Below are 22,656 nucleotides of genomic sequence, written 5' to 3'. Positions count from 1 at the left end.
GTCATTCGACCGGTCACAAACCGGTTGAGTGCACTGCATGCCGCATGGCGCGACCGCTCGGGACACCATAAATGCGGGTAGGTGGGTACCTAGAGGCGGACACCTAACCCACCGTACGTGGTGACCTAGAGAGGGGGTCGGGGGAGCCCGACCCCTAGTCACGGGAGGGGGCGGCCGCCGCCCGACCTCGGGCCTGATCCCCCCTCGGGGGGGGGGGGGGAGCCACATGGCGTCCGTGGCATCGGGGGGCAGCCTCCTCCGACTAGTCTTTGGGGAAGGAGTGGCCGCTATCCCACCTCGGGCCTGACTCCCCTCGGGGGAGAGCCACGTGGCATCGGGGGGCAGCCTCCTCCGACTAGTCTTTGGGGAAGGAGTGGCCGCCACCCCACCTCGGGCCTGACTCCCCTCGGGGGAGGGCCACGTGGCATCGGGGGCAGCCTCCTCCCTCAAAACCTGATACCCCGGGCCCATATCACTGACAGATCAATCGTACGTATAAAAAAACAAATCTCATATACATTCATAAACCTATTTGTCGGTCAGCTAACTCAATCGACCGGGCATAGGATCAGGCTCCCTGACTCGGTGCAGGGATGTGAGACATGGACGGTGTTGTAGCATGTAATTCAATTTTTTTCTCTCTAATGTCTACTATTCTTATCTCTTTGCCACGTTGAGGGAGTACCAGAAAATTCTAGTATACCCTCTTTCATTCAATGGCTGAGATTTATTCTATCTATTTTATCACTTCATGAACCTAACGGTTGATATTAATCAAATGATGTGGCTCATCCTGGTAGTATTCTAGGACTCAATTTTCACTAGTAGAGATTCGACACTTGAAAAATCATGAGAGAGTATGCATGGAGAAGGGTATTGGATTGGTTGAACTTTGGGTACCTTGTTGTTGAAAAAGTTTTTCATTTGAACATTTGGTATTCATGACGAAATTCTTCTATAGTATCGACATTTGCCACATATCTTTAAGTACTTGAACATTATATACCTTGCTACGGACAGATTTGATCTAGAGTGAAATGAATGGCGGATCGAGTAAAAGATAGCAAGTGGAACCAAAGAAACTAGACAAAACTTCAGCCCTTTTTATATAGATATATGACAAAAGAAAATTAGATAGGGTTTAGGGGGGGGGGTTTCCATAGTCCCAAGGTTGATAGTAGGGGCTCGCAACCTTTGCACCCCCATGACAAAGGTTGGGCCTCTTGTGTAAATCGATTGTAAAATTGGCAATGAGAAAGCACATGGGAGAGAATATCATACGTACTAATGGTTAAAAATTTAATCGAAACTTATCATAAACATTAAGGCCCTCTTTGTTTAGGCTTAGGCTTATTGGCCTAGACTTTTAAGTCAGCTTATTGGCTTATATGATTTATAAGCTGGTGGATTTAATGTCCTAAGTTTAGTAGTTGAGTCATATATCTACCTCACATAAGCTAAAAAAAACTTCTCCAACCTAGCTTTTGGCTTAATAGTGTTAGAGTGGCTTATGGCTTCAAAAAAGCCAAATGGAAAAGCTGCTTGTTTGTTTAGGCTTTTCGACTTATAAGTTGGCTTATAAACCTAAACAAAGAGGGCCTAAATATTTATGACATAGTAAAAAAAGAATAAGTAATACACGTTTCAAACCATAAGGGTTGAAATTACACTATATAAGTGTGATGCACTAGAGCGTGTGACATGTGCACATGTGCAATAGTACATGTATTTTAGCAGTTCTCAGTAAGGGAATGAGTACTACAATTTTTATAGGCAACCAAAATGAAACAGAAAAAAAAAAACCTTTACTTCCCATTTTCCCTAGATCTGGCCGAAACAGAAAAACCAACCCCCCCTCCCCCTCAACACGAAAACAACGGCCACTTAAAACTAAAAACACCCGCAGAGAACGCAAGAGATAGTAGTACTAAATAAATAAACAACTGTTTATAATATTAAAATAATATATATAAAAATGGAAATGAAAGGAAAATGAAAATGATGGGCAAAAAAAAGAAGAAGAGATTTTTCCACTATAAATACTCCCAAAGCCCTCATCCCCTCTGCCGCCTCCATTGCCCCCCCTCCTCCTCCCTTCCTCTCTCCCCTTGTCGAGAGGCGGCTGCGCGGCGCGCCCTCCTCCTCCTCCCCCCAAAACCCTCCTCCTCCCTCCTCCTCGGGCTGCGCGGCGGCGCTCGACTCCGGAGGGATTCAGGGGGAAGAAGGTTCGCCGCGCGTGGCTCTCTCTCTCTCTCTCTCTCCCGGGGGCGCGAGATGAAGTACGTGCTGGTGACCGGCGGGGTGGTGAGCGGGCTCGGGAAGGGCGTCACGGCGAGCAGCATCGGCGTCGTCCTCAAGTCGTGCGGGCTCCGCATTACCTCCATCAAGATCGGTACGTGCCCCGCCGGGAATCCGCCCCCCCCCCCCCCCCCCCGAGATTCGGGTGATTTTGCGGGGGAGGGGAGGAGGGGGTCTGAGAGGTCGATCCGGGCGGGCGGGCAGGGGCGGAAGATTTGGGCTTTCGAGCGATTCGTGCGGGCGTGAGGGGTGTGGGTGGGGAGTAGGTGCAGGGGAGACTGAGATTCATTGGTTGGGTTTGGTGAAAACTGAAAAGTACCTCTTTTGAACCTTCCACTCGCCGTTGCATTCTGTTTCGGCCCCCGTTGTAGGGGTTTTAGGGCTCGGCCGTGGCTCTGAAGGGAGAAGGAATGGATGTGATGTCGATTAGCTTGTTGAAATCTTGTCTCGTTCGCGGTGTGAGAGGCAGATTCGTGATTGCCTTTTTGATTGAGTTCTCTTCACTGCCAACAGAGAGAGCTTTGTCACCTATTCTAAAGATTACACTACGGATTAATGGCATACATGTACATGTACATGTCCCCGTGTTTGCACTTAGAAGACGATAAGTTGATATGCCCTCCCGTGTTTACACTTAGAAGGATATCATTTTCAGGGGGGTTTTGTGCTGATTTTTTTGTCTGCTGGTGATTTGGGTATCATCTGCTTGTAATAAGGTAGAGGTCTGAAGTCTGAAGAAATGGTGTGCCCCATGCAGGATTGGGTCTAATGTTATACTAGCTTCTGACTTTTATACTTTACTGGTTTACACGTTTACCTGTGGCATCTATTGGCCTAAAGGGTTTAACCTCATGGTACCTGTTAATATTTGTGAAAGTCGCACGAGCAAGCTCCTGATACTTGGCAACATATGCTTTAATTGGATGTGTTATACTTTGCTATAAGTATCATGTTTAGATTAGACTGACTGCTACTCCTTCCTGCTGTGCCATGAAAACAAGGTAGCTGGAAAAGACTAGGTTTTCCCTCCCATCCTTGTCTATCAGATGCCTTGTAGAGGGATAGCAAATGCTAATTTAGATATCCGCTGCTGTGAATGATGATTTAGATATCATTTCTCAAACCATAGGATGCCACCTTAGCACATTGGAATCTTTGACTTAATTCAACGTTATGTTACGTGGTTTGTTTTCTCGTTGTTTTTCTTATCCAATATCACCTAAACCCTGCTTTGTTTTTGCTGTTGTAGCCTTCTGACTTTTGTACTGTTGCTGCACTTGGCTTTACCTTGTGCCTTGTAGAAATTGTGGCGGCAAGCCAGCTAATACTTGCTCAAATGCTCTAGTTGCTTTCTTTTGTCTTCTTGAGGTTGACATGTTCTCTTTGCATTTTCTGAATGTGCAGATCCTTACCTTAACACAGATGCTGGGACCATGTCCCCGTTCGAACATGGTGAGGTTTTTGTGCTTGATGATGGTGGCGAGGTATTGAGATGTGGCCAAATCAGATTTTACTAGGATTAGCACATTTTTACTTATCTCAAGGAGTGTTGTCGTTTTCATCTTGCAGGTGGACTTGGATCTTGGGAATTACGAGAGGTTTCTTGACATTAAACTAACCAGGGACAATAATATAACCACAGGAAAGATCTACCAGGTAAACAAATTAGTTTCTCCTCTTAAAAGCTTAATTTACATGGTCTTTTGTTTTATATTTGGCACTTCTAATATATCCAATTTAAAGTCTCATACTTAATTCTCTTTATAAATTCTAAGAGCTTGGAAATATTGCTATTTTACGGCATTCTTTGGTATACAAACATTCAGAATAATTTTAAATTGGTTCAATTGATGTCGACGTTACTATATTTTACATAGGAAGGAAAATGATGCCATTGTTGTCTTATGTGACTTGATGATTGTATTAAGGGCTCAGGCGAACTTTTTTAACCACCAGGATATACAAGATTAATATCGTGTCAAATATGTGACATCGTAAATACAGTTGCTGCTCCCTGCATAACAAACTGCTTTGACTTTTTTCTGACACTTATTTTTGCCTTTCTATATGTTCAATGACAGTCCGTTCTTGAAAAGGAAAGGAAGGGGGAATACTTGGGAAAGACTGTTCAGGTGTGGTTCATTTGATGTGAACTTATCTCTGTCTGTCCTAGTAACCTCTGCATGTATGTTTCTTTTCGTTCTGATCATTCAATGATTCTTTCTCAAGGTTGTCCCGCATATCACAAATGCCATACAAGAGTGGATTGAGCGTGTCGCAATGGTACCTGTAGATGGCAAGGAGGGACCAGCTGATGTTTGTGTGATAGAACTTGGGGGTACTATAGGTGAGCATGAGATAATTAGTTTTATTTTATTTTATTTTGGTTGTTAGTTGTCCTAATAGAAAATTTAGAACTGGTTTCTTGTAGCTTGATTGTGTTGTTACTCCTGCAGGGGATATTGAATCTATGCCATTTATCGAAGCTTTGGGCCAATTCTCATATCGTGTTGGTGAGGACCTTGCACAGTTACATGCATACTAAATATACTGTGCTCACCTTTTGCTATGTAGCTGGTATTATAATCTCTTGTTGGACATTACTTTGGCTGTCAGGTCCTGGTAACTTTTGTTTGGTGCATGTTAGTCTTGTTCCAGTTCTGAATGTTGTTGGTGAACAGGTACCACACTGTTGATTCATTTATTATGTTGTACTGTTTATTAATCCATCTTATGGCTTTTATGGTCTTATTTTGGTAAGTTGGTGCAGTCGCAATACATTTGACAATTTCCTCTACATCTATGCTATTTACTCTTGTAGAAAACTAAGCCGACTCAACATAGTGTCCGTGGATTAAGGGGTCTTGGGCTCACACCAAATATTTTAGCCTGTCGCAGTACTAAGGTTAGCTGAAAATTTTCATTTACCTTTATTCTGTATCTTGGTAGTCCCTGAATCTTTTCTTAAGACTAAATTTCTTGAACTGCAATATTATTTATCAGGAACTGGAAGAAAATGTGAAGGAGAAACTCTCTCAGTTCTGCCATGTACCGGTAATGTACTGTAAACTTATGTTGTCAGGATTGATCAATAAGCTTTGGCAGCTAAAACTGCTCCTGTTAGCTCATTATTTATTGGCATTCTGCAGGCAGCTAACATTGTCACTCTGTATGATGTTTCCAACATTTGGCGTATTCCTTTGTTGCTACGGGTACGTCACATCTCTCTTTTCCCCCTTACAAAAAAATTCTTTTTTGGCGTATCCCACATCCTGTTTTAACAGTGCATATCTCATTTCTGCCATTTAGGACCAAAAGGCACATGAAGCCATTCTTAAAGTGCTGAACCTTGATAGGTTTGTCGATATATCTAGTCATTTAAATTTTCCCCAACCTATATTATTGTGTATTGAGGCAGTTGATGCGATTGGATATTTATTTATAAACTTGCAGCTTTGCTCGGGGGCCAAAGTTGGATGAATGGGTCGCAAGAGCTACGTTATTTGATGCACTTCAGGATACTGTTAGTTTTTTCTTACTTCAATTTTCCCATTTGGTCTTTTTATTCTTAGTTCCCATTGACTAATGCTCTCATTTCAGGTGAGGATTGCTATGGTTGGGAAGTATACTGGTCTATCTGATTCATACCTCTCTGTGTTGAAGGTGAGCTAGATTACCATGGTGATAATATGCTTGTATTTTATAAATTTGACAGTTGTTTTCTAATATCTGAGTGTGCTGCGTAATATGTGTAGGCACTCTTGCATGCTTCTGTTGATTGCCGCAGGAAGCTTCTTGTTGATTGGGTTGCTTCTACTGATCTCGAAGACTCCACTGCCATTGAGGTTAGGCAGTAGCAGCATAATTCAAACCAATTTGAGCTGTTTTCTTTTCTTAATCATTCCTTGCTAAATTTCTAGGCGCCTGATGCTTATAAAGCAGCATGGGATTTACTGAAGGTAAGGTTTTTTTTAAATTATTTTGGCGTTTTGAAAAACTTGTAATGCTGTTGCATATATGAGTTATAATGGATAAATTATTGCCTGTCATGGTTTTATGAACGGTTGTCATCTCAGGGTGCCAATGGTGTTTTAGTACCTGGTGGCTTTGGAGATAGAGGTATTCAAGGGAAGATTTTGGCTGCCAAGTATGCCCGTGAAAACAATGTACCATATCTTGGCATATGCCTTGGAATGCAACTTGCTGTGGTTGAATTTGCTCGAAGTGTCATGAATCTCCCTGAAGCAAACAGCACAGAATTTGATCCCAATGCCAAGACCCCATGTGTTATTTTTATGCCTGAGGTAATTATTTTGGGAACCTCTTTGAATTTAAAGTCAACTTCCCACTGCCTTCCCTTGAATTAAATCTTTATGTATGTTAACTCAGGGTTCTAAAACACATATGGGTGGCACGATGCGCCTAGGATCAAGGAGGACATTTTTCGAGGTTGCTGATTGCAAGTCTGCTAAATTGTGAGTGCACATATAGGCCTTTCTGCATAACCATTATGGCCCCAGTGCTTAAGAGTCCTTGCGATTTGTTGCATCCCCTGAAATAATTGTGTTCTGCTGTAGGTATGGCAATGTCAGTTATGTAGATGAGAGGCATCGGCACAGATATGAGGTCTGTTGATCACATTGTGTCGGTTCATAGATGTACATCTAAATGCTATGAAATGTTCCATGTATTGTATGGTCTTTAAGCTCTTATAAGTTTCGATTTATTTGCTTCTTGTAACATGGACTGAAACATCTACAACTTCACAGGTGAATCCAGATATGGTGCCAGAGTTTGAAAATGCTGGACTTCAGTTTGTTGGGAAAGATGAGACTGGAAGGAGAATGGAGGTTCGACTAAAACTGAGACTTGCTTAAATATTTTTCCTTTTTTGCCACTGTTACCTCTTGACAGATTTGCTATTTCTAGATAATTGAAATCCCCAATCACCGATATTTTGTTGGTGCACAATTCCATCCTGAATTCAAGTCAAGACCTTCAAAACCGTCTCCACTCTTTGTCGGTAAGATGCCAAATAATATTCTGCTTGTAGTTTGGTTCAGTATGCTTGTTCACGAACCTTTTTAATTGTACTTTGTGTTGTAAAGTGTAAACACAAGCTTTCGAAACTACATGTTAATCATCACTACACTTTTGCAGGACTAATTGCTGCCTCATCTGGGCAACTGGATAGATTGCTGCAAGGCAGCTGCAATGGCCACGTGGTTTCTACTAAACATTCTCTGAGCAATGGTGCTTACACATCTACAGTACACCAAAATGGGCACGCAAAGAAGCTTGCCAATGGTCTTTCCAATGGAACATATTATCCCAATGGAAATGGCGTGCATGCCTAGTTCTTCAGTAGGTGGCCTAAGGATTTACACATTCCCTTTTTGCTGTTTCTATTGAATTGCATCAGTTTTGTCGTGGCTGGCCTCGTTAATCTTTGGTCGCTCGAGGAAGAAAAAATGTTCTTGTGCTCGATGCGGACTGTGCGAAGGATGGTGCTCGTTCGGTGGGTTTTTGAAGGAACCGGGCTGAATCTCATTGAAGGTGTGAGATTGTGGTTTGCGTGTTCGTCCCTACCCTTTTCTGTAAGCCAAGGGGGGCAGAAGTGGGTAAGAAGAGTTCTCATGCTGTATATCTGGAAAGAAAAGAAATGCTGGATGTTTTTGTTCTTTTTGCTTGATAAATGCTGCGCTGGAACAGAGGATATTGATGTTAGGCAGTTTGTACTTTGGCAGTTTTGTGCTTTTGCAAACAAGTTAAACGTTTTTTGCATTACTGTACCAGATTGTCTGCCAATTTTGCGTGATTATTCTCATAATACTGGATATTCTGAAACTTGCTCAATGTCCTGGCTTTACTCTCTTCTTATGAGGGCTTAGCGCGTTGAAATGATGTTCATATTACAACTCTACACCCAATTTACCTCAAAATTCTTCACGAAACAGGCCAAAAGTTCTGGTACTACCCACTCTCGGCGCAGGCCACTCTCTGGTAATTTCATCTGTTAAACCTCAGATTTTGAGGCATCTGTAAATCAATACCCTAGCTTTTGTGATTTGCTTCAAAGAAAGCCTTGTCAGCCAGAAGGTAACCAGGAGTTGAAAAAATAATTCAGAAGACAAGACTCCGGCCCATGCAATTTAGCTTTTGCGATTCAATTCATTCGTGAAAAAAAAAATTTTAGGTGTCACATCAGATGTTTGACCGGATGTCGGAAGGGTTTTTTGGACACGAATGAAAAAAATAATTTTATAACTCGCTTGGAAACCGTAAGACGAAACTTTTGAACCTAATTAGTCCATCATTAGCACATGTGGGTTACTGTATCACTTATGGCTAATCATAGACTAATTAGGTTTAAAACATTCGTCTCGCGATTTTTTCCCTAACTGTGCAATTAGTTTTTTTTTGCATTTATCTATATTTTAATGCTTCATGCATATATTCAAAGATTCAATGTGATGTTTTTTGGAAACTAAATAGAGTCTAAGCGAAAAGTTCCAGTCAGTTATAAAACTAGCCACTGTGATGTAGATAAATTATGTGGAACCCAAATGACTTCAGCTAAGGCAGTGTTCGGCTAATGGGAAAGGGAAATGATTTCCCACCTACAAAAAGACATCTTTAAATCGTAACTGTTCATTCTCCCTCTTTCATTTAATCTTAACCCTTCATTCATTTCCCAATTCTAATCCCATCCCCCATTTTTCATTATCCAAACACACCCTAAAAGAATAGAATCACGACATTGTACAGGTGACTTATCATCTCTTATAAACCATCTCTTTGATAGATAAACCAATCGCTAATCCTAATCTTGCAAGTTCTTATAAACATCTCTTTGATAGATAAATCAATCGCTAATCCTAATCTTGCAAGTTTTTATAAACTAGAAGCTTTGTAATCCTAATCTTGCAAGTTCTTATAAACCCGAAGCTTTGTACTCTCTGTTTAGGGAGAACTGTCTGTTCTTTGTTCTGAAAAAAGTCCATTTTTCAACACGTTGTGCCTGCAAGAATGCAAAGTTTGCCTGTGTTAATTTTCAGACCATGAACAGAGAGTTCCCATCAACAAACGATACCCTCATATAACTACTAGTAGGTCTGACCATTTGCCTCTTTTTCTTACTATTCCTTTTTAAGAATTGTGCATAGATAAGACACCGGTGTCCATCTTTCATAATGAAAAGTATGCTTTGGTATGGTTGCAAAATTTGAACACCACATCCAGTTTTACACCAAACTGCACATCCATTTTTTACATCAACCTGTAGCAAAATCAGCTTCTCGTATTTGGATTCAAGAAACTCTGCAAAATTGTTGCGAAAGCTCCACCATATGAATTTCTGGGCTCTCATGCTGCAACAATCTGAACTAATGTCGACACAATTTCATAGATATGCTATTCCCAACCCATTTGCAAACTCTATCAGGTGAAGCTTTCAGGTTTGCGAAAATTTAGAGAATCGCATTGACACGATTATCGACTGCTCAGCGAACAATTTACAGATGCTATCAAAGATCATATCACCACATGGAGTATATCAGTATTTCACTAATTAATTTCTCAGTGATAACATCACATGCTCAGTTGCACTAGACATTGAACAAATCGAAGAAAAATGCATTGGGAAATTCTACCTTGATCGAGAAGCAAGGGAGAACCAATATCCTTCGACCTCGGCAATGTCTCAGTCCTCCCACTCTTCGAGAAGCTTCTGGACCAGCTCAGCCAGCTTGCCGGAGTCCGGCTGCTTCATCGCCGCCTCCAGCGCCCACGCCTCCTCGATCCTCGCGTCCTGCAGCATCGCGTCCCGCACCGACTCCCGCAGCTTCGCCGAGGTCCGTATCCCGTCCACGGCCATCTCCCGGAGCGCGGCGAGCGCGTTCCTGGGGTCCTCGAGCCGGCAGAGCCCCGCGACGGCGACAGCGAAGGTGGCGCTGTCGGGCCGCTGCGGGGAGTCCGGGCGGCAGAGCCAGCGGACGACGGAGGCGGCCTCGCGGGCGCGGCGGCGCGAGAGGAGGTGGCCGAGGAGCGGCGTGGCGAGGGGCAGCGGCGAGGGGCGGAGCGGGTGGTGGCGGATGGCGGTGAGGAGCGCGAAGGCCGGGGTGAGGGTGGGCATGGAGGCGAGGTGCGCGGCGAGCGGGGAGAACGGGAGGCGCTCCGTGGAGCCCGGGAGGAGGAGCGCGGCGGTGAGGAGGCGGCCGGCGGCGGGGACGTTCCCCGCGGAGACGAGGCGCGGGAGGAGCGCGGAGACGGCGTCGAGGTCGGACGGGGAGAGCGGGTAGGGCGGGGGCCTGGAGGCTGGCGCGGTGGTGCACGCGCCGCGAAGGACGCGGTGGGGGATGGCGCCGCCGCCGCCGCCGGCGAGCGTCGGCGCGAGGCGGAGCGGTAGGCGGCGCAGCATCTTCTGGGCCACGGAGAGGCGCGGCTGGATTGGGCCGTGGGCCGGGATTGGCAGTAGTTGTAGTCTTGTAGAGTGGCTGCAGACACGCGCAGAGCCGTCAGATCGGCGATCAACGTCCCAGATGTCGCGGTTTTATTACACAAGTTTCGCCAGTGGAAAACAAGGAAAAAGTACACCGAAGGTCCCTCAACTTGTCATCGAGTTACAAAATCGTTCTCAAACCGCAAAACCGGATACTAACGTATCCCTCAACTTACAGAACCAGTGTAAAGTAGGTCCCTTGGCGGTTTTAACTCCGGTTTTATCTGACGTGGCAGCTGGCTCAGCGTGGGTCCCACGTGTCAGCCTCTTCTTCCCCCTCTCCACTAGGGCTGTCAACGAGCCGAGCTCGAGCGAGCTTACCTACCTAAGCTCGAGCTCGGTACAGGCTCGAGCCGAGCTCGAGCCGAGCCCAGCATTACCTTCGAGCTTGAAGGTAGGCTCGGTTCGAGCCCGATCAAGGCTCGGCTCGACTCGAGCTCAATTCGTAGAAGCTCGTTAAGACTGTTTCCTTCAGCAATCTGAACTTATCTCCCAATAAAAGCTTCTTAACAAGCCAAAGTAGGATTACAAATTCATTATAGAATATAATAGCTTCTCGACAGGTATATACTAGAAAGATTACAAATTCATAGTAGTGCATAAGTCATAATAGGATTACTACTTTATAATAGACCGGTGTGTATAACACCATAAGAAACATTACAATATCATGTGTCAATGACTTGACAGAACATAGAGCATCAATTAACATCAAAAGTAGCCCACCGGAAGTTCCCAACATATGTTCCATCTAAAAGCTCTAATATCTAAATATTACTTATACTACTAACACAGCGTACTTCAAATTTCAACTGTCACAAAATATTTACTCCACTATTGGCAATGGCAGTACGCCAATGTGAAACCTCCAAGCACTTTCTTCAAACTAATTGTTGATGCTATGCTATATGCCTGCATTAATGTTTCGTAAAGTTAAATCTGAAACCATGTGCAAAGATTATAGGTAATGTTTCATCAGTGATGAGGAATTGATATGGTAGCAATAGATAATTTATATAACCTCAAACATATACCTGACAAACGAGTCTAATTGCTGCCCACAACCGAATTTGCAGTTGAAGCTTGAGTTGGGACAAGGATAATAGAATTAGTATCATCCTCCTAGTATGCAACAAACAAGTAAACACAGATTATTAGATTGTGTATCTCTATTAATTGGTTAGAAACATGAAAATATAAGAACTTACTAAATCTGTGCTTTTGTGGTGGCCTCCTCTAATCCAATTAGATGTACACACCAAAGCTTGTACTGTTGATGGGAGTAAAGAGCTGCGATAATCACTAATCACTCGACCCCCTGTGCTGAAAGCTGATTCAGATGAGACTGAGGTGATGGGAATAGTAAGAATATCCTTGGCCAACTTTGCCACAATTGGATACTTTAATTCATTCATCCTCCACCACTGAAGTAGATTGAAACTTTTTGCAGGAATATCCTCAACAGGATCATCTAAGTACCTCTTTAAATCTGACTTAGGAAGACTAGCAGCATTCTTTGATTTCATATACTCATGAAATTGGCTAGCAGCAGAGAAATGACTACTAGTAGTGCCTAGAGATGTACTAGTAGATTGAGTGGTGGCATCATTTTCCTTTGATGTGCTCTGGAGTTCACTTTCATATGATGCATGCAAAGATTTCAATGTGGATTCGACATTTGCAAGTTTCTTAGGAAGTACAGTTTCTTCATACAAAGCAGGGAATGTGTAGTTAATCATACCCATCTTAAACCTTGGGTCTAGAACCAAAGCAACTGCAAACAAAGTATTGCATTCTGGGCCGCAGTACTTCTCAAATTTTTCAAGCATTGCATTTGCCATTTATTTAAGAATTGGGTCTTTGGACTTCAACAACTGACCTAGTACTCTCTTAATATCGACAATGTGAGAATAAAAAAGGTTAGATGTTGGGTAGGTTGAACCTGAGAACTCCTCAGTGGCTGCATGAATGACAGAAAGGGCATCATTGACTTCACAATATAGATTCCATTCCTCTGGTGTTGGCAGCCACCTATAGTTTGCATCTCCTGCAGCATATACATCCAAGGCAGACCTATAAAAAAATGCAGATTGCAGCATTTTGAAGGTTGAGCCCCACCTTGTGCAGGAATCAATAGCCAAACCCATGTCACTTTTAAGGTTGAGAGAATCAATATCAGCACTGAACTTGTATGCTGGATTGTTTGATTTCTTGATGTACTTGATAGTGTCCCTAACTTTGTCAATTATATGCTTAATCACAGCCAGACCATCTTGGACAATTAAGTTCAAAATGTGAGCACAACAGCAGATATGAAGGAATTTTCCATAAAACCAAAGTGAACCACGTTTTGTAAACTTGGCAAGCAACAGGTTAGCAGCACTGTCATTACTTGAGGCATTGTCAAATGTGATGCTAGCTATCTTGTCCTCAATTCTCCATGAAGCAAGACAATCAGAAATGGCATTAGCAATAACTACACCAGTATGTGGAGGCTCCAACTCAAGAAAGTTAATAACACGACAATGCATTGACCAATCAGCATCTATGTAGTGGGTAACAAGGCTCATGTAGCAAATTGTTTGGTTAGAGGTCCAAAGATCACATGTGAGGCTTATCTTTCTAACATCTTTGAAAGTCCTCTTCAGTTTTTCTTTTTCAGATTCATAAAGCCTCATACAATCACTTCTAATGGTATTTCTAGAGACCTTTTTGTAAGAAGGGTTTAGCCTCTTTAGCAAAACATTAAACCATGTATACTCCACAAGGCAAAATGGCAACTCATGGACAATGATCATTTTGCAAATAAGCTCACGTATCTTTGTAGTATCATAATAACCAGGGACAGAAACACAAGGAGCATCAAGATCAACATCACCTTCATCAAGGCTAGGGAAATTGATATTATGTTGTTTTATGGATTTTTGTTGAAGCTTGTGATAATCACACTGCTCTAAATGCCTCCGCCAATGTGTTGTAGTGCCACTACTATTCTTGGTGAGCAGAGTTTCACATGCCTTACATTTGACCTTATTTTCCATTTCTCCTTTCTTCTTCTTTGATGGCACAGTGCATTCTTCAAAGAAATCCCACAATGGAGATTTCTTTTTCCTGGTGGCTTTAGTTGGGTTTCCCTCTTGGCCCTCTTCTCCCCTTACTTCACCTGGTACTAGCTGCTGATTCGGTTGTGCTTCTGTTGCTGCTATGCCATCCCTATTGCTCGGTGACTCGATCTCTATAGATAGCTGTCTTTGCAGGTTTACAGACATCTACAAAAATTAAAAATACCAACTGCTATCAATATATATTCTGCACAAGGGAAGGAATCAAACAAGTACAACAAGAAAAGCATTGCCATCAATTTACCTTGGCAAATGGCAAACACACGGTGTTCTGCAACCTTCAGTCTTTCTTCAGAAGAGGAGCACAGCAAGATAAGTACTACTCCATGTCTCCACCTAGTCCATAAAATTCAATGTAAATCAATAACACCCATCAAGCAACTAAACACTACACAGTTAATACATGTAGGGCCCTAGATACATGTGGGTGCAAAAGAAATAAAAATGTAAAACAAAGAAAGAAGAGGAAACTTACTCAGATCCGAGTCGTCGGTTCGTCACTCACGGCGGAGGCGGTGGGCTGCTGCTGTCCTCCATGGGGTTCTTCCTGGACAGGAGAGGCGAAGGATGGACGGTGCTTGGCTAGATCCACAGCAGTGGTCAGTGGAGCACTAGAGCAGCCTAGGATTGTAGATCTAGAAGAGAAATGTTTCGAGGAAGAGAGCAAATGAGCTATGGTTTGGATACGGGATGGGGATATAAGGGAAATAAATGGTTAGGTGATGGACTGCTGTTGGTGGTAGGATTTTGGAATTGGAGTGCGGGAAAAATTGGGATGGGTAGCGGGAGTGAAAATTTCAAGCTTCTGCCGAATAGCTCGAGCTCGGCTCGGTAGAGCTCGCGAGCTTTGAGACAAGCTTGAGCTCGGCTCGAATCCTTGCCGAGTCGAACTCGAGCTGAGCTTGCGACGAGCCGAGCTCGAGCTGCTCGCGAGCTCCGAGCTTTTTTGACAGCCCTACTCTCCACCTCTCTCTCTCTCTCTCTCTCTCTCTTCTTTTCTCTCACTGGCTCACTGCAGCACAGCCGCTGGGTGGGGAGGAGACGGAAGCAGATCCTCATCTACGTTAGAGGGATGTACTTCGCTTCATCCGCGTCCATTCCGAATCCAACGGCGACAGCGTGATTTCCTTTTTGTTCGTACGTTCAGCTGCTTGGTTCTATATTGTTCGGCCCAACAGCGTTGCCCAGCTGCTCCCTTCGGCCCATTTGCAAACCATGCGGAGGGAGGTAAAAAGGCGCGTCAGTGGAAGGGATTGGCGGCAAAGCGCGCGAGAAGGAACACACTCGCGCGTTTTGGCGCGAGCGGCCAATGAGCAGCGATCGCCGTACCCGGATGGAACAATTTTGTTAAGTTTTGGCGTGAGTGGAGGAGGTGATCGCCGGACAGGAGCTTTTCTGCACTTCAATCTTGTAAGTCTAAACCCTCTCTTATGCCCTCTAGGCCTCTACTTCTCATGAATGGCTCACTGAATCAAACTTCCACCATTAGGTTGCTTTGAAATCGATCAAGTTTCCCCTTTTCTCATGGAAGAAGCAGCTAGCTGAAAATCTTGCCGAGACCTGCCATCAAACAATGTCAAACAGTCCTGCGATGGAAGCACATTGGTGTGTAATACAATTATACAAGGCCATGGACAGCATGTAATGTGTGCTAATATGTAATCAATGTTTACAGCATGGTTTTGGCGATTTTTGGTCAGCATATCTATGCACTAGTTTCATACTCATTAGTTTTTTTTTAATACAGAGATAACTTGATGCCTGGTTTGGTACCTCGGGTTGGCATGGAATTTACAAATTCAGATGAGGCTTGGGCATTTTGGCTTAGCTACAGTGGGCAGAAAGGTTTTGAGGTTAGAAAAAGGTATACAAACAGAAGCAAGTCGGATGGCAGTGTTACATCATGTAGATTTGTTTGTGCAAATGAAGGTCATCGATTGCAAGACAAAAGGGATCATTTAACCAAGTGTCCTCGAGCTGAAACTAGAACCGATTGTCAAGTCCACATGAATCTCAAAATGAATAGAAAGAAGGGAAATTATATAGTGTCTGATCTGATATTGGAACACAACCATGCACTACACTTGCCGGAAACCATACATTTAATGGTGTCACAAAGAAAAATTTCAGATTTGCAAGCTTTTCAAATTGAAACAGCCGATGATGCAGGAATAGGACCGAAAGCGGCACATGAGTTGGCTAGTCGCCAAGTTGGTGGATCCCTCAACCTTAGCTACACACTCCGAGATCATAGGAACTATCTACGGACCAAGCGACAACGGGAGATGGCATATGGCCAAGCAGGTAGCATGCTTAAGTATTTTCAAGACAAAATTGCTGAGAACCCATCATTCCAATATGCATTGCAAATGGATTGTGAAGAACAAATAGCGAACATATTTTGGGCTGATGCTAAAATGATCGCAGACTACGCACGTTTTGGTGATGTTGTTAGTTTTGATACTACTTTTGGAACAAACAATGAGAGTAGGCCTTTTGGTGTCTTTGTGGGATTCAATCACTTTAGAGAAACTGTAATTTTTAGTGCTGCTCTCATGTATGATGAGACTTTTGAGTCCTCAAATGGTTGTTTGAGACCTTTCTAAAAGCTCATAATGGACAGCAGCCTAAAACAATCTATACCGACCAAGATTTGGCAATGGGAAAGGCAGTTGCAGAAGTGTTTTCAGAAGCGTGGCATGGATTATGCACCTTCCACATTATGCAATCAAACATTTAGGTGGAGTGAAGAATGAGGAGAGCAAAGAAGACACAAGTGTTCTGTCAGATTTTAGTGCATGCATATATGAGTACGAAGACATGGCAGCATTTGAACAAAAATTTGACATCATGAGGGCAAAAGTGAGCAAGCAAACCTGGTTGGATAGTATATACAAGTTGAAAGAAAAATGGGCCGAATGCTATATGAAAGATGTCTTCACATTAGGAATGAGAAGTACACAATTGAGTGAAAGTCTAAATAATGACTTGAAAAACCATTTTAAATCTGATTTTGATATCATCCGGTTCTTTAAGCATTTTGAAAGGGTGGTGCAAGGAAAAAGGAATACTAAACTGAATTCAGAATTTGAATCAAGGAAAAAGTTGCCTAAAATCTGTATGCGGAGGCCACCACCTATGTTGGTGCAAGCTAGCAAGTTGTATACACCTATTATATTTGAAGCTTTTCAAGGTGAATATGAAAAATCCTTGGCAGCTTGCAGCAAGGAATTGGATGGTAACAATGAATATCTAGTAGGAGATTTCACCTATGAGGAGGAGTACAAAGTTATCGGAGATCCTTTGAAGCAAACAGTTCAATGCAGCTGCAGGCGATTCGATAGAATTGGGATATTGTGTGCCCATGCTCTGAAAGTTCTTGATTTGATGAATATCAAGTCATTACCACCACACTACGTGCTGAAGCGATGGACACGAGAAGCAAGGAGTGGAACTATACAAGACAATTTGGGGAGAAATATAATCGAAAATCCAAACATGGATGCTATGCTTCGCTACAGGTTTATGTCCCACAAATTTCTCAATTTAGCACATCGAGCAGCCAACTTTCCAGAGTGCACCATGTTAGTAGACAGTGCACTTGACATCCTTGGTAAGCAAATTGAAGACAAAATCAGTGCATGTACAAGCATTTCTGAGGATCCATGTACAGTTTAGACAGATGTTAGTCCACCAAATGACTTGTTGAGTAATGCACGTCTAAAGAAAAAGGAGGTCAAAACAAGAAGTTCAAAACGAACAAGAGGTTGGCTCGATAAAAACCAGAAGACTAGGAAAAAGAGAGGAAAAAATGAAAAAACAAAACAAAAAAAATCAGTGGTATGTTGCTGAAGAACAATTATGTTTCCAGTGTTATCATTCTGTCCATTATTTCTCTAAACCCTCAAATTTTCTTTGTCTGCAAGATACAAAAGGTTAGGGAAGAGGTAGGTGATGCAGAAGAACAACTTGCAGATGATAGTGCTCCTATGGATAAATGGAAGGAGCCTGAAGATTACGAGGCCATTGATAGCTTCACTCAACTGTTGACAGTAAGTTAGTTTACAAATCTAGAGGAGATAATGTTTAGAAAAATCTTACTTATTTTTGTTTTTTTTACAGTGACCAATCACAGATGATGGTTTTACTGAAGAGCTTGTGTCCTGGTGAAGTACTTATGTTTTTTAGTCATTTTGCAAGCAAGAAAACAAGTCTGTCCTGGACAAGTTAGTTTGTATGCATGTTCAGTTGTGCTCTTCTTTTTTTTGGCATTTTGCAAGCAAGCAAAAAAGTCTGCCCTGGAGAAGTTAGTTTATAAGCATGTTCAGATCTGCTCACAAATTGACAGCACAACAGTCAGGTTTAGCCTTCTTTTGCCATTTTGCAAGCAAACATTCTGGAACCAAATCTGTATATGTATAAAAACTCAGCCATCACATATGTTCAATGCAGCAACAGCAACACAAGTGACATTCTTGATTCTTCTGCTATACTGAATCAATCTCTTTTGCCATACCAAATTGACAAACACATCCAATATCAATTCATATAATTTCTCAATCAGTTTGAGCCACATTATGAATTCAAATCAATTTACAACATCAATTCATATCATTTCTCAATCTCACTCTTGGCTTCTCAAGCTGCTACAGTGGCTTGTGTTGCCGTCGCACTCCTACAGATGCCCATGGTGGTGGTGGCCGCCCTTCCTCCTGCGGTGGTGTGGGCTTGGCAGCAGCAGCAGCCCTCCCTCCCACGGTGGCGCGGCAGTGGCCCATGGTGGTGGCCTCGAACCAGGAGGCGTTGAGGCCGACGTCGTCGACGGAGACGGCAGACCTCGACATCCATGGAGGGGCAGCAGAGTTCCCGCACGGGGAGGACGCGGGGCTGAGGGTAGGCGAGAGCGTCGCGGCTGAGGGTACCTACTCCACTCGCGCCAGCGCCGGTGGACAGGAGGCGACGAGCGGCGGCGAGAGGTGGTCGACGAAGGAGGCGGTCGCTGGCGTTTCATTTTCCCTGCTCTGTTTCATTTTCTAGTTCATTTTCGCTGCTCTGTTTTTCCCCTTCGGCCTCCGCAACTGACAACTGGGCCGAACGCTGGACAGCTACTGGGCCGAAGGACGACGAAAAAGGAAATCGCGCCGTCGCCGTAGGATTCGGAATGGACGCTGATGAAGCGAAGTACATCCCTCTAAGATCTGCTTCCGGAGGAGACCGGTGGGGGAGGCGGGAGTCCAGCGGCGCCGATGCGGCAGACGGCGCGCGTGGCCCCCGCCTTGGTGCGCGCCACTCCCCTCGCCGCGTCCACCCGCACCGCCTGGAGCGCGGCGACGTCGACGACGGCGAAACGTGCTGCCCCCTCGCCGTCGCCGGACGGCCGGAGCGAGCAGTACGAGAGGCCCTCGTAGTCGTGCCCGCCGCTGCGCGCGCGGACGGTGAGGCCGTGGTCGCGGCAGCAGACGACGTAGGCGCGCACCTCGTCAGCGGTGACCGGCGTGAGCACCAGCACAGGGCGGAGCGTCCGCGGCGAGGCGATTTGCACTAGATTAGCACTGTATGCTGAACATAGCACAAGACAACAAATACAGCAGGCTAGGAGCACCCTCAGCAACCTGAGCATCCAAACCCGATCTGTCTATGCCATTGATCTCCCAATCCTGCAACCAGACCATAACAACATCAATTCAGGAAAGTTGGAAACTCCAAGCAGCATCACTAAACATATAAGTTGCAAGCTCTACCTCCTGCTCCAGCGACATGGCCGTCTCGTCATGAGCGTAGACTACGATAGCAAGCGGGCCACGCCGAGGGGGGCGCGGGGCGGGGTACCAGAGGAAGCCGCGGCTGTCGTCTCGCCACCGCGCGGAACACAGCGAGGCGAGCAGCGAGAAGTGGTGGAGGAGAGGGAGGCGCGAGCGGCTTGGCTCCATGGTCATCTTGCTCGCGGTCGCGGCCGGAGCTTTGCTCAGCTTTGGCCTTGGCGGCCGTCTTGGCCTTGGACCTGGCCGCCGTCGCCTTCTTCTCCTCGGCAGCCTCCCTCACTGAACGGCGAACTCGTCCGCCGCGCTCGCCTGTCTCTGCTTCGCTGCCCGCAGCCCGGCCGCCAAGGGCGTCGTCGGCGCCAAGAGGAAGAGGACCCCGCGCCCCTCCGCCGCCGCTAAGAAGCCGCGTCGTCGGCGGCGGCGGCGTCTGCCAAGTGGGAGAAGAAGGCGCGCAGTTCCCCCCTCGCCCCGCCCGCGCCAAGAGGGCGATGAAGGCTGCCCCCCGCGAAGCCGATGCAGCCGCCCAAATCCATCCGCGCGGGCCCGCCGCCGCCGGACTCCCGCCTCCCCCACCGGCCTCCTCCCGGACCTCCCCACCCGCCGGCTGTCGCTGTTCTGCTGGTGAGAAAAGAAGAGGAGAGAGGGAGAGGTGGAGAGGAGTGAAGAGGAGGCTGGCACGTGGGATCCACGCTGAGTCAGCTGCTACGTCGGATAAAATCGGAGTCAAAACCACCGAGGGATCTACTTATCCAGTTTTGTGGTTCGAGGACGATTTTGTAACTCGATGACAAGTTGAGGGAGCTTCGGTGTACTTTTTCCAGAAAACAATGTGCAGCTTATGCTAAAAAGCAAGATATCCTAACATGCGCTTAAAGGTGAGAAACATGGCGCATTTCCTCTAACAGAAAACTCATTATCACTCACATCGTCAACAACTTGTAATTAAGCGTCGATTGCGTAAGCTTTTGCCATCTTCCTCTCTAATGTAGGCACAAAACTAAACTTACCGTGCCAAGTTCGAGGATGGGAGATGTGTTTAACCTAAGAACGAACTAATACTCCAACCCAGCCGTAAATGACAATCTAGTATCGAATTTGGCAGTAATCTAGAATCCTAGTACTATCGAATTTGACAGTAACAATAGTCTGGACAACGAGCCTATCTAATCCGGTCGTAAATCGATTGTACATTTTAGAGCGTGGACAGGGAGCCTATCTAATCCGGTCATGTATATTTTAGTGCGGATGGAGTAGCTTTTTCTGCATGATTTGATCAAATTGGCAATTACCAAATAGCCAGCAGCATCCAAAAGTATTTGTGAGTGAAATTAGTGGAAACAAAACAAAGCCATCAGATGTAGAAACAAGATCAATCATTACAACGAGACATCACATTAAAGAAGTTTTATGGTGTGATTCAAGAAGCTAGTTTGACAAAATTTGAGTGATTCTCGCATCCTCAGAATTTGCTTCTTATTGATCCAGCCCTAAAATCCTAAACCATTATATGGTCTTCGTATTACCACGAATGCAAATTTGCTAAAACCACGAACACGACCAAATTACTGCGAGAGCTCACGCGGCAGTGGTCGTCGTCGTCGCCGGCGGCTGCTCGTCGTCCTCCCCTTCGACATCGCTCTCCTCATCCTCGCCGGCGATCCCGGCCAACTCCTCGAGATCCTTCCACGGGCCGTCGAAGCGGTCGGGGAACTTCTTGCGCAGCCCGATCACCACCCGCCTCGCCGCCCGCCCCTTGCCGGCCTCCTTGAGGCCTCGCACCAGAACGCGCGCCGTCCCGAGGTCGGCCAGCTTCCTCCGCTTCACCGCCTCGTAGAACACGTCGTCCGCCTCCGACCACCGCCCCGCCTTGCACAGCGCGGCCACCACGCAGGTGTACGTCGCGCAGTCCGGCGCCGACTTGCCCTCCGCCGCGGCGGAGGCGCTACCCTTCTCCAGCCTCTTGTACACCTCCATCATCTCGTCCACCCTCCCGTGCCGCGCCATCGCGCGCATCAGCCCGTTGTGGGAGACGATGTCCGGCTGGAGGCCGGCATCCTCGCGCATGGCGCGGATCAGCTCCTTGACCTCCTCCACCGTGCCGGTGGCGGCCTTGTAGGTGATCCTGACGTTGTGGGCGGCGGCGTCGGGGACGATGCCGTGGTCCTCGACCATCTCGCGCCACAGCTGCTCGGCGCGGTGGGGCTTGCGCTGCTTATAGTAGGAGTCGATGACGCTGGTGAAGAGCTGGAGGGACGGCGGCGGCGACTCCCGCTGGAGGAGGTGGAGCGCGGAGTCGGCGCCGGTGGCGATGCAGAGGGCCTTGGCGTGGATGCCCTCCGTGGCGTCGTCGCGCGGGACGGAGGGGTGCGCCGCGAGGAGGGTGGGGATGAGGCCCACGAGGCGGTGGCGGCGGAGGAGCGGGGCCAGGAGCGCGTTGAGGTGCGCGGCGGTTGGGTTCCGGATGGTGGCGAGGAGCGCGGAGGCGCGGTCGGGGAGGCCCACCGAGGAGAGGGCGGAGACCGCCGCGACGGAGTGGGACGCCAGGTGCGGCGCGAGGGCGGCGTCGATGTCGGCGAGGCGGCCCGCGCGGGCGAGGCTGCGGAGGTGGCCAATCAAGACGGGGAGCTCGGCGGCGGATCCGGCCCCGGCGCCGCCGGCGACGGTGGAGAGGAGGCGGCGGGCCGAGGCGGAGAAGACGGCGGCGGTGGCCATGGCTGGGAACCGGATCGACCTCTGGTTTGGTACTAGGGTTTAGGCACCGCGACTCTTCCGGGTTTTGCCAAATTTTGGCAAATTTTATTGCGAGTTGAGCGAATTTTGAGGCCTGGGAGGAGGCGGGCCCGTGTTGGAGGCCTGGAGTCTATTTTGCGGCCCAAATATTGTAGCCTTGCGTTTACAGATTGAGAAAATTCAAGAAATGCTATTGACAAGCGCACAATTCTAAGAAATTTAAGTACAAGTTTCATGAAATGTC

General features: G+C 46.1%; 4 protein-coding genes, 1 non-coding gene and 1 pseudogene across 5 annotated transcripts; 2 read left to right on the top strand and 4 right to left on the bottom strand.

Annotated features, from left to right (window-relative positions):
• Window positions 1–2,046: 2,046 nt before the first annotated feature.
• LOC4326656 (uncharacterized) lies at window positions 2,047–8,154 on the top strand. The gene is made up of 21 exons (XM_015765918.3): window positions 2,047–2,392; window positions 3,703–3,782; window positions 3,868–3,954; window positions 4,380–4,430; window positions 4,528–4,645; window positions 4,755–4,811; window positions 4,915–4,979; window positions 5,120–5,203; window positions 5,302–5,352; window positions 5,448–5,510; window positions 5,608–5,654; window positions 5,752–5,821; window positions 5,899–5,961; window positions 6,054–6,143; window positions 6,219–6,257; window positions 6,375–6,602; window positions 6,688–6,773; window positions 6,876–6,924; window positions 7,068–7,148; window positions 7,228–7,321; window positions 7,459–8,154. The coding sequence occupies exons 1-21, from the start codon at window positions 2,275–2,277 to the stop codon at window positions 7,653–7,655; spliced, it is 1,818 nt and encodes a 605-aa protein (XP_015621404.1). The 5' UTR covers window positions 2,047–2,274; the 3' UTR covers window positions 7,656–8,154.
• Window positions 8,155–8,961: 807 nt separating this feature from the next.
• On the bottom strand, window positions 8,962–10,748 carry LOC4326655 (uncharacterized). The gene is made up of 2 exons (XM_015777501.3): window positions 9,951–10,748; window positions 8,962–9,319 (listed from the first exon to the last, which is right to left on the bottom strand). Exon 1 carries the CDS (start codon window positions 10,715–10,717, stop codon window positions 10,001–10,003), a length of 717 nt encoding a protein of 238 aa, XP_015632987.1. The 5' UTR covers window positions 10,718–10,748; the 3' UTR covers window positions 8,962–9,319; window positions 9,951–10,000.
• Window positions 10,749–11,571: 823 nt separating this feature from the next.
• LOC107280977 (zinc finger BED domain-containing protein RICESLEEPER 1-like) lies at window positions 11,572–14,589 on the bottom strand. The gene is made up of 6 exons (XM_026027130.2): window positions 14,396–14,589; window positions 14,165–14,256; window positions 12,741–14,067; window positions 12,007–12,116; window positions 11,833–11,920; window positions 11,572–11,710 (listed from the first exon to the last, which is right to left on the bottom strand). Exons 3-5 carry the CDS (start codon window positions 14,065–14,067, stop codon window positions 11,846–11,848), a joined length of 1,512 nt encoding a protein of 503 aa, XP_025882915.1. The 5' UTR covers window positions 14,165–14,256; window positions 14,396–14,589; the 3' UTR covers window positions 11,572–11,710; window positions 11,833–11,845.
• A 1,115-nt stretch (window positions 14,590–15,704) lies between these two features.
• LOC136355440 (protein FAR1-RELATED SEQUENCE 5-like) lies at window positions 15,705–17,981 on the top strand (annotated as a pseudogene).
• Window positions 17,982–18,440: 459 nt separating this feature from the next.
• LOC107278473 (uncharacterized) lies at window positions 18,441–20,381 on the bottom strand. The gene is made up of 2 exons (XR_010737058.1): window positions 19,662–20,381; window positions 18,441–19,577 (listed from the first exon to the last, which is right to left on the bottom strand). It is a non-coding gene; the product is annotated as an uncharacterized protein (transcript).
• A 633-nt stretch (window positions 20,382–21,014) lies between these two features.
• On the bottom strand, window positions 21,015–22,453 carry LOC4326654 (small ribosomal subunit protein mL103 (rPPR7)). Its single transcript, XM_015765736.3, has one exon. It carries the CDS (start codon window positions 22,392–22,394, stop codon window positions 21,258–21,260), a length of 1,137 nt encoding a protein of 378 aa, XP_015621222.1. The 5' UTR covers window positions 22,395–22,453; the 3' UTR covers window positions 21,015–21,257.
• Between the last annotated feature and the right edge of the window lie 203 nt (window positions 22,454–22,656).

The sequence above is a fragment of the Oryza sativa genome, chromosome 1 (assembly GCF_034140825.1).
Source record: "Oryza sativa Japonica Group chromosome 1, ASM3414082v1".
Taxonomy (NCBI): domain Eukaryota; kingdom Viridiplantae; phylum Streptophyta; class Magnoliopsida; order Poales; family Poaceae; genus Oryza; species Oryza sativa.
The sequence above is the reverse complement of the archived record's forward strand: the minus strand, read 5'-3'. Positions and strand labels throughout refer to the sequence as shown.

Excerpts from the sequence above, each read along its gene's own strand:
- LOC4326656 (XM_015765918.3), top strand. The coding sequence starts at position 2,275 with ATGAAGTACGTGCTGGTGACCGGCGGGGTGGTGAGCGGGCTCGGGAAG. Across the intron at positions 4,431-4,527 it reads ACTTGGGAAAGACTGTTCAG|GTTGTCCCGCATATCACAAA; the intron begins GTGTGGTTCATT and ends TTCTTTCTCAAG. Across the intron at positions 5,822-5,898 it reads TTGATGCACTTCAGGATACT|GTGAGGATTGCTATGGTTGG; the intron begins GTTAGTTTTTTC and ends CTCTCATTTCAG.
- LOC4326654 (XM_015765736.3), bottom strand. The coding sequence starts at position 22,394 with ATGGCCACCGCCGCCGTCTTCTCCGCCTCGGCCCGCCGCCTCCTCTCC.
- LOC107280977 (XM_026027130.2), bottom strand. The coding sequence starts at position 14,067 with ATGTCTGTAAACCTGCAAAGACAGCTATCTATAGAGATCGAGTCACCG. Across the intron at positions 12,117-12,740 it reads AGCCACTGAGGAGTTCTCAG|GGGGTCGAGTGATTAGTGAT; the intron begins GTTCAACCTACC and ends CTTTCAGCACAG. Across the intron at positions 11,921-12,006 it reads ACCACAAAAGCACAGATTTA|GAGGATGATACTAATTCTAT; the intron begins GTAAGTTCTTAT and ends GTTGCATACTAG.
- LOC4326655 (XM_015777501.3), bottom strand. The coding sequence starts at position 10,717 with ATGCTGCGCCGCCTACCGCTCCGCCTCGCGCCGACGCTCGCCGGCGGC.